Source organism: Amphiprion ocellaris, chromosome 24 (genome assembly GCF_022539595.1).
Source record: "Amphiprion ocellaris isolate individual 3 ecotype Okinawa chromosome 24, ASM2253959v1, whole genome shotgun sequence".
NCBI lineage: Eukaryota > Metazoa > Chordata > Actinopteri > Pomacentridae > Amphiprion > Amphiprion ocellaris.
Genome location: NC_072789.1, coordinates 16,955,977 through 16,965,762, shown reverse-complemented (window position 1 = coordinate 16,965,762; position 9,786 = coordinate 16,955,977). Strand labels below are relative to the sequence as shown.

The 9,786-nt window shown below is 36.6% G+C and overlaps 2 protein-coding genes across 2 annotated transcripts; one reads left to right on the top strand and one right to left on the bottom strand.

Moving 5' to 3' along the window:
• The first annotated feature begins 251 nt into the window (after window positions 1-251).
• LOC118469943 (myosin-1-like) lies at window positions 252-4,167 on the top strand. Its single transcript, XM_055008102.1, has 2 exons — window positions 252-1,910; window positions 4,159-4,167. The coding sequence occupies exons 1-2, from the start codon at window positions 252-254 to the stop codon at window positions 4,165-4,167; spliced, it is 1,668 nt and encodes a 555-aa protein (XP_054864077.1).
• On the bottom strand, window positions 2,572-8,047 carry LOC111575758 (trifunctional purine biosynthetic protein adenosine-3-like). The gene is made up of 4 exons (XM_035953232.2): window positions 6,732-8,047; window positions 5,227-5,281; window positions 4,783-4,871; window positions 2,572-4,586 (listed from the first exon to the last, which is right to left on the bottom strand). Exons 1-4 carry the CDS (start codon window positions 6,819-6,821, stop codon window positions 4,347-4,349), a joined length of 474 nt encoding a protein of 157 aa, XP_035809125.2. The 5' UTR covers window positions 6,822-8,047; the 3' UTR covers window positions 2,572-4,346.
• Window positions 8,048-9,786: the final 1,739 nt, after the last annotated feature.

The window sequence follows — 9,786 nt, the reverse complement described above, 5'->3', positions numbered from 1 at the left end:
TTACCGTGTGATATCAGCAGAGTATTTAAACACCAGACCCAACAGTCAATTGTCAGAACCAACCATTGCGAGCAAACCAGCGACAGCTAAGAAACCACAGCGAGGAATCCAGCAAACCAACAAAACCACCAAACTTCTTCCAGAACTTTAGTGTTCTTCAAGAAGCCACAACCTTTACAACCACCTACAACTACTGCAGGTTGTTACACTTTCTGTATTTTCAACACCTCTGTTGAACTTTTCCCAGTACCATGGCTAACAGGTACAATCCCAACCGCCGAGGAGGGATGGTGGGCACCACTTACCGTGGGCCCAAACAGCACCACGACAACCCTGCTAGGCCCCAAAGCTCCCGTGGCGCCTCTCAGGAAGAAACCAACTACCTGAGAGAGCACAACCACAACATGAGCATTCGCATCAAGGAGCTCATGGCTGAGAACCAGCAGTACTCCTACAAGGTGCTGAGCTCCAAAGCCAGGATCGGCCACCTGGAGGAGCTTCTGCTGGAGAAAGAGAAGGAGCTACAGGACCAACGCCAGCAGAACCAGGAGAGAATCTCTGTCCTGGAAATGAAGCTCAGAGAGAGCGAGGAGGCCAAAGAACCCATGGAGAACATCATCGAGTCCGAACAACAACAGGACTTTGAGGTCTCCATTGACAATATGAAAACATCATCCATGAATTGGGGAGACTACATGGACGACGTGGATGAGATGAACGAGCAGCTGGAACTTAAAGACAAAGAGATCCTGAGACTCAAAGAGGAGAACCAGAGTCTATCTGATGCTCTCAAAGCTGCCCACAACCTGCAGAGAGATGAAGATAAATCTCTGGAAGACAATAAAGAGCTGCAACATCAGAGAAAGGCCCTCGACGAGGAAAGAGAAGAGGCGCAGAGAGACAAGAAACTGCTGCAAGAGGAGAAGATCTTTCTGAAGAAGCAGCAACAAGAAGTCCTGACAAATCAGAAAGAGATTGAACGGAAGGGCAAAGAACTGCAAGAAGAGAAGTTCTTTCTGGAGAAACAGCAAGAAGAACTCCAGACAAATCAGAAAGACCTCCAGTTTAAGAGCAAAGAACTGGAAGAAGAGAAGAACTTTCTGAAAAAGCACAAAACAGAAGTCCTGACAATCCAGAAAGCACTTGAGGAGAAGGACAAAGGACTGCAAGAAGGAAAGATGCTTCTAGAGATGCAGAAAAAAGAGATCCAGAAAAATAAGAGAGAGCTCGAGCAGCAGAGGAAAGATCTGCAAATGGAGAAGATCTCACATCTCAATTTGAAAAAAGATTTGCAGAGAAACATGAAACAGCTGGAGCAGAAGAACTACCAGCTGCAAGACGAGGAGGAGGAGCTCCAGCAGGACAGAAAAGAGCTGTGGAACGAAAAACAAGCATCAGAGGTGATGAAGAAAGAGCTGCAAGCTAAGAAGAAAGAACTTGAAGAGACTCAGAAAGTTCTAGAAGCTCACAATGCAGACGTGAACAAAGAGAAGACAGAAGTGGAGCAGCAGAGGAAGATTCTGGACGAGAAACAGAAAGAACTGGATGAGGTGAAGGAGAAAATGAAGGAGGCTTATGTGAAGATGAAAGAGGAGAAGAAAAATTTTAAAAAAGACATGAAGAAACTAGAGATGGAGAACAAGAGCGAGATCCTGGAAGAAGAAAAACTAGAAATCCAGGGAAAGATTGTCAAACTGGAGAAAGAAAAGACAAAGCTAGAAGAAGAGAATACAGGACTCCAGGACAAGAAAAAAGAACTGGAGCAGGAAAAGACAGAAATGGAGGTGAAGCATGAGAATCTGCATAACGAGAACCAAGAACTGAAGCAGCAGAAAACAGAAACAGACGACAGAAACAAAGAGCTGCAAGAAGCCAAGATGAAGCTGCAGCAAGAGATTCAAGACCTGGAGGCGAAGCAGCAAGAAAAGGAGCAAAACAAGAGGAAGAAGAAGAAGAAGGTGGGCTGCTGGAGCTGGATGTTCAGGAAGTCCTGATGTGGACGAGGCTGATGAGCTTCCTCTGACTCACCCCTTCCTCACCCTCCACTCCCCCTTTTTCTCCCTCCTTCAACTCTCATCCTCCTTCTGCCTCCACCTTCCCCATCCTTCCTCCATCTCATCTTCACCTCTCCATCCTCCATCTCATCTTCACCTCTCCATCCTCCATCTCATCTTCACCTCTCCATCCTCCATCTCATCTTCACCTCTCCATTCTCCCTCTATCATCCAAAAAAAACCTTCCTCACCTCCTCAACCTCACCCCATCTTCTTCCTACTTCACCCCATCACCCTTTTCCTCTATCTACTCCCTCTATTAAACCCCAAATCCCAGCAAAAAATCCCTAAAAAAATAAAAAACCCTCAAAAATATTTCTTTCTGTTCCTGCATATTCTCCATGTTATTTATTACCTCAGTTCAATTACCAGTGTTGCTTTTTACTCTTCTATCTTAGCTGTAATTTAATTCACTTATTTTATTTCAGTAATGTGAATGAAAGCTTATTTGCAGATACACTAATGTCTACAATAAAAGAATGTCAGTTCCCAGCAATAATCTCAAAAAAGAAACACATGAATCCACCATGTTTTCCTCAGAAAACTCTGACCTCATGTATTATATGTGATTTTATCTACTGTATATGATTACCAGCAGCTACTGCTAAGAAAAGTCTCCATTTTCTTATATTTGGTGCCAGTTTTGTTCATCACTTGTAGTTTACTAAATCTACAGGAGCATTCTTTCTAGTAAAAATATAGATTTTAAGTGGAATTTAAGTTTCAGTTGAACAAGGTCTTCACTTCTACTCTGCATTTCTGCAACATTTTTGTACTGATGTTTTAGAAATATTTACAATAAAGAATCAAAATCGATAAAGCAGAACCAGAGATATATTTGTTTTCCTACACATCTTTCTTCTCTGTCAAAACCCAACGCCTACATTACCCACAATGCAACAGTTTGCACAATTTGATGTAAATGTGTAATATTTCAATTTTGGGTGAAATATTTTAATTACATGTACAATATTTAACTTTCATGTACAGCGTGGTATTATAATGTGCAGTAATTCATTATCTTATGTTATATTTTACTACATTATAATTTTTTTTACTTAGCACTACTTCTTTAAAAATACAGACTTTATGACGTTATGACAGTTATTCAAAATGATGGTATAATTTTATTGTTCTTTTTTACAGTCAAAATCAAAACAAAATATATTTCAGCAATCTGAAATGAAATTGAGGGATCCAGCAGTCAGCATGTCACTTTTTATTTTCTAAGATTTTATTAGATTTTTACTATTATCTTTAATTAAACAGAACAGGAAAATTTTGCAAAATAACTTTAAAAATATTTTTCCAGTTTTTATTCATTCATATAGGTAATCTTTCTGTAAAAAGACAACAAATATCTGCAAAATAGCAATATTTTTGATGATTTAAATATAGCACAAAGTGCAATATGGTAAAATATTGCAAGAAATAAATTATGTTATAATATACATATATATATTCACACTCTAAGTGTCATTTAATACTTTTCCAGAGATTTCATGAGATATTATCTGTAATTAATAGAACAGAACTGAACAGAATATCCTTTATTAGTCCCACAAGGGGACATTAGCAATACATGGGAAAAATTGCAAAAAAAAAAAACAGACTAAATTTCATATACATAATTCTTTCAAAAAAGGCAAATACCTAGAAATTATTTACTAATTATTTGAATTTAGTGATTAGATTTTTAGATGTGGAAATTATTTACAGTTTCGATCAGGTTTTTTTTTTTTTTTTTTTTTACAGTTAAGACCTGAATAGGCATTAATTTATCTTTTTTCTTAAAGAAATATCTTTACACGAAATGTTTAACACCTTGCTAACATTTTATAATTAGCACTAAACACAAATAAGGCTGATGGGAATGTCATGTTTGCAAAACTCTGCCGTCTGTTGGACCAGGAAGTGGAAAAAATTAATTACTATTGAGTAGTTTAACTATGTTGACAGTAAATTGTGTAAATGTGTCATCATAAAATAGTGGAGTTAGTTTACAGAACATACATATATTGTATTTCTTTGTACATCCTGCAACTGGACAGTAAAAACTGATGAGACAACTGTGCTTAGGTTTATCCCTTGTGTTGAACATCAGGGGGCGTAGTCCACTTATTATACAGATTTATGGACACGTGGAAACAAGGTGGGTTTTAGTTGCCAGCATGGAACTACCCACCTGCCCTTGTTGCTACAAAATTAAACAGCAAAAGGCTCCAGCTGGTGGCACAGACAGATACTACAGCTACATATACATTTAAGTGTTTATTATCTAGGAAAAAGGTGTCAGCAAATACTAAACATGACATGACTCAGGTAATGGTTACCCAGCAGAGCACATCCAGCCTTCTCACAGGCCTTTGCGATGCCGCTGACCACTGAGGCGGCTACATCGATGTCCAGCCTGATGCAGGTAAAGTCACGGAGGAAGAAGAGCGGCTCGACAGCCTGAGCGAGAACATCGTTCACACACATGGCCACCAGGTCCTGACCAAGACCGTCAAGCTGCCTGCAGGCCTGGACCATCTGATGAAGAAAGAAATCATTTTTGAAGCAAAACTCTTGCAGTTGGGACACTTTCTGGCCCCAAATTTTTAAACAGTGACAACAAATTACTGATTGAAAAAAATCACAATGTTTAACAGAGGGAGGATTACTGTTTATCACCTAACATATCCTCTTAATTACCTAAATGTTTAGATTCAATGAACTGAAATTGCACCTTCAGCTTGGTCCCAACTCCATCTGTCCCAAATCCTGCAGCCTTCAGGTCAAACAGCCCAGCAAAGCCCCCGAGCTCTGCACTACACCCTGATGAAAACTAAAAAACTCTTCACTCTTGCTTTCACTTAATGCTTCATTTACTCTTTCTAATTTAACTCTGTTTACATTGCAGCTGCTGAATTTATCTAAACAAAACAGACATAAAAATCACAGCATTGACGACCGCGGTTACTGAAAACGCTGCAATTTGTTTCCTAATGAGAAAAAAGTTTCAGTCAGCAGCTTGAACAACAAAACACTGTCTGCTGGATTCAGGAAAATAGGATTAAAGGTTCCTCCAGGTGCTGTTCATGTCTGACACACAAGCATCTAATCAGGATTTAGGTTTACAAGACATTATTTCATGCTCAGGCTTTAGTTTTTGACATGAGAATACAGTTACCGGGGCGGGATGCTGCCTTCACCAGAGGTTTGATCATGTCCACGTTTGTCTGCAGCTAATAGGAAAGATGCTTCAAATCAGCAGGAAATCCGTAGTTGTGGATTTGTGTGTTAAATTAATAGAATTATTTTCTTGGAAAGTAGGACACATGCAGGACCAAAGAGAAGTTTATTGCTCTAATTTCATTGCTCTACATCAGAGCTACTCAACTTCACATTGCTCACAGAAAAATATCTCTGTTTGCATGAGTCACAGTCTAAAAATGAATAATTTAATACGACTGAATTATATAAATGACATTTAAATAATTAAGGTAATATTCAATAACCAAATATTTTAAGTAGCATGTAGCAATTATCATTTTGCACTACTGTGCTTATATATTTTTTATTATATGTGTAAATATCTGGATATACTTTTTAATCTTTATTTTTATCCCTACTATCATTTTTTCTTCTTTCTATAGTTATCTTATTATTCTCTTTCCTTATTCCTTGGGTGACACCAATGGCTGAATCCAAATTCCCTTTATGTTGTGTACATATCTGGCCAATAAAACTGACTCTGATTATAAACACAGCTGTTTTGGTGATCTATCTTTTTTTTTGAGCCATGAGGTATAACTAAATGAAATTAAATAACTTATGTGTCATTCCAGAATTGGAGGACATTACATGTACAAAATATTAAAACATGCAGTTGTTGTGTGAAGTTACTTGTCCTGAGACCAAATCTAAAAACAATAGGAGAAAATAATGTTTTAAAATAGTTTTTAAAATACCAAATAAGTCTGGAGTTCCCCCTAAAATGATATTTTTCTCGTCCCACCCCTGATAACTACATTGAATCTCAAATAAAACAGTCAAAATGAAATTTAAATCTTTAAATCTCCCTTGTTTGGTATTGTTTTTTCATTGATGTCTCTTGCAATTGTGGGAACATTTTTTTAAATGAACATCACATATTTTAAATAAGTATTATGCATGGAACGTGTGTCCCACAACAACCCTGTTAGCAGAACCTTTCTTAGCTGGTAGAAGAAGAAAACAGTGAATCACATGATACGCTGGAATTTAAATTCTTCTTACTGTTTTCCATCAGTAGGTTTGTCCTCTTGGTCAGCAGTAACAGCTAGCTAAATATCTACCTAGCTTCTGCTCCTGAGAAAAAGCTAACATTAGCATGGATTAGCAACCCTGTTACTGTGATTAGAGTGGGGTTAGCAAACAACAAATAAAACATGGAATAAAATGGCACCATTGATGTGTAAGCTGAGTCAATCAAGCTTTTGATAGTTTATTACATACTTTTTGATGAATATGTAGCAGAAAATAGAAAAAGAGAAGGTTTATTTTTCAAAAATGTTGAAGCCCAAATGTCCTCCCATTCTGGAATGATCCATAGCTGTGCATTATTCACAGAAATTGTTCATGGTAACGCTGGAGATTAGCACGTTCTGAAATGGACTGTTTCTGGCAAAGAAGGCACACTGGCTTGTTATTTACCTCCACAAACGCAAATTCTTCCTCCCACGACTGCTGAAACGTCCTGAGTTCATCACATACAACTAGCGTTTCACTTTGCCCGGCAGCCATGAACTCTACGGCGATTAGACTTCTTTTGAGTTTTAATAGCGGTTAGCAAACAACCTCTTGGTGCATTACCGCCACCAACTGGTACAGTCCCACAATTGCAACACTGACCTGCCTGTTGTCCGTTGGTCAAACATAGTGTGCTGCTGAAGACATAAAAAACACACAAACAATAAACAACAGGCTTCCTCCCACAACACAATAACATGCAGGTTAATATTAGTGAGTCTTCACTGCCTCTAGGTGTGAATGTGAGGGAATAGTTGTCAGACTGCATTGTTAGCACAGTGATGCATCAACACATCATAGAAACACGGTGTTCAAAAATCTTTCCTGTCACCTAAAATAAAGTCAACATTTGTGAGGAAGCCACAGACACAAGACACAAACCCTGACTGCAGCTTTTCCATGCATGTAGAGAGAAAAAAGCCAATGACAGCCTCTCCAATAGCAGCGTCTCCTGCAACACAATGTCAGGTTTATACCATGAAGAAAATGCTCTAAATCATAGGTGTCAAACTCTGGCCTGCAATGTAATTATATTTGGACCATGATGCAAAACCAGATGACTACTAGAGCTGGTATTATAGAGCACATGTACTGTTATTACTACAAATCCCAGAATGCTCTGCTGGTGTTTTGGCTCATCAATCAGGACTAGACCGTACTGGTCTGTACTTGAGTTCTGGTGTTCTTCTAAAACGTCATCAGTCAGAGACCAAGTACTGATCCAGTTCAAAGTAGCATCTGATCAAGAACAGATGAAATACCTGGATGTGTTCTGGCTCCGCCCACATTATGGAGGATCATCAGACCAGACTAGTGTGGACTTGGAGCCAAATAACCCACAATGCATTTAGACCAGCAGCAAAGACCCAGGAGGAAACTTTCAGAGGAAACACAAGTATTTTGGGAATACTACTGTTATTGTGACACAAAATGTAGTTTTCAGATGATTTCAGGTGAGAAAGTCGTTCTAAAAACATCAAATCTGTGGTGAGTTTATCCAGATGAAGCCTGATTAAAAATGAGCTCCAACGGTTCCAGAGATGTGAGCGTCCAGGTTAGACAGCTATGATGGACGGTCAGCCTCACTGTAGAGCTCCTTATCTGGACCAGACTTTAGAATCTGCTGCTCTGATGGTTCTATAGCAGTTAAACAGGATATTAGTAGTTTATGTTGATCTAACCGTCACACTTTGGAATCACACTTTATTTTTGATTGTTCAGAGAAAAATCAGTTTGAAAGAAGTTAAAGTTCATAACTTTATATTGTTCATGTTTTACTCGGTAACTGACTGTAATAATAAGAACAGATATAAATTAAAATACAGAATATCATATATTTTCAAGTTTTATTTCTGAATCTTTTCACGACTAAAATATGTAGTTTTTTGTTACAGTCTTTGTAGTTCTTTATATTTGCTTTTAGGGCTTAATTTAGTTCAATGGCAACAACAAGATGAGAACAAAAATAAAAACATTAGCTTTCCTGCTTTACAAAAGGTATTTTTTCTATTTTCATTTCTACAATTCATTGTTGCCATGGAAGAGGATAAACCTTGTCTGAAGAAGGAAAAGCTGTGATTATTCAACATGGAAAATTAAATTCCACTTATCAACAAATAAGCAAACAAACATGAAGATCAAAGTGTGTTATTAATAATTTATTGAATAAATAATAGTTTAAAACCCACAGTTAGACCAGATAAAATAGGAGAAAGACGTATTAAAAAATCATTGATCTTGTTCAGGAAAAATCAACCACTGCAATGAAAATAAAAACTAAGTTAGACATTGATTACAGCACAAGGTCTATTGTAGTGTCTGATCTGAAATATATGTTGTTTTGATCTGAAATATATGTTGCTTTGATCTGAAATATATGTTGTTTTGATCTGAAATATATGTTGCTTTGATCTGAAATATATGTTGTTTTGATCTGAAATATATTTTGCTTTGATCTGAAATATATGTTGTTTTGATCTGAAATATATGTTGCTTTGATCTGAAATATATGTTGTTTTGATCTGAAATATATGTTGTTTTGATCTGAAATATATGTTGCTTTGATCTGAAATATATGTTGCTTTGATCTGAAATATATTTTGCTTTGATCTGAAATATATGTTGTTTTGATCTGAAATATATGTTGCTTTGATCTGAAATATATGTTGCTTTGATCTGAAATATATGTTGTTTTGATCTGAAATATATGTTGTTTTGATCTGAAATATATTTTGCTTTGATCTGAAATATATGTTGCTTTGATCTGAAATATATTTTGCTTTGATCTGAAATATATGTTGTTTTGATCTGAAATATATTTTGCTTTGATCTGAAATATATGTTGCTTTGATCTGAAATATATGTTGTTTTGATCTGAAATATATGTTGCTTTGATCTGAAATATATGTTGCTTTGATCTGAAATATATGTTGCTTTGATCTGAAATATATGTTGTTTTGATCTGAAATATATGTTGCTTTGATCTGAAATATATGTTGCTTGTCAGAATAGAATGTGTTCTTCTGCTGAAGGAAGTCATTGCTGAGATTAGATTAAGAGTCATTATGTCCAGGTCATGATAATTGATCTCAGGGGCCCTAATGGCTCTTTGGGCGTCTTAATGATAGGAGGTTGATCAGTAGGGTCTTGTTCTATGACCACATGTCTTCTAAATAGGAAATATATATTGTGACCTCATACTTGTCCAAAGCATATAAAAGAGACCTTCGGTTATCATTCGGGACATTATTAACATGAAAGAAGTTCATTTCTAAATGAAATATATTTTGCTTTGATCTGAAATATATGTTGTTTTGATCTGAAATATATGTTGCTTTGATCTGAAATATATTTTGCTTTGATCTGAAATATATGTTGCTTTGATCTGAAATATATGTTGTTTTGATCTGAAATATATGTTGCTTTGATCTGAAATATATGTTGCTTTGATCTGAAATAT

Bases quoted from the DNA above. Each gene is read 5' to 3' on its own strand.
- LOC118469943 (XM_055008102.1), top strand. From the start codon at position 252: ATGGCTAACAGGTACAATCCCAACCGCCGAGGAGGGATGGTGGGCACC.
- LOC111575758 (XM_035953232.2), bottom strand. From the start codon at position 6,821: ATGGCTGCCGGGCAAAGTGAAACGCTAGTTGTATGTGATGAACTCAGG. The intron at 5,282-6,731 runs GTAAATAACAAG...CTTTCCTATTAG, and splicing joins AAGAATTTGCGTTTGTGGAG to CTGCAGACAAACGTGGACAT. The intron at 4,587-4,782 runs GTGCAATTTCAG...TTTCTTCATCAG, and splicing joins GAGTTGGGACCAAGCTGAAG to ATGGTCCAGGCCTGCAGGCA.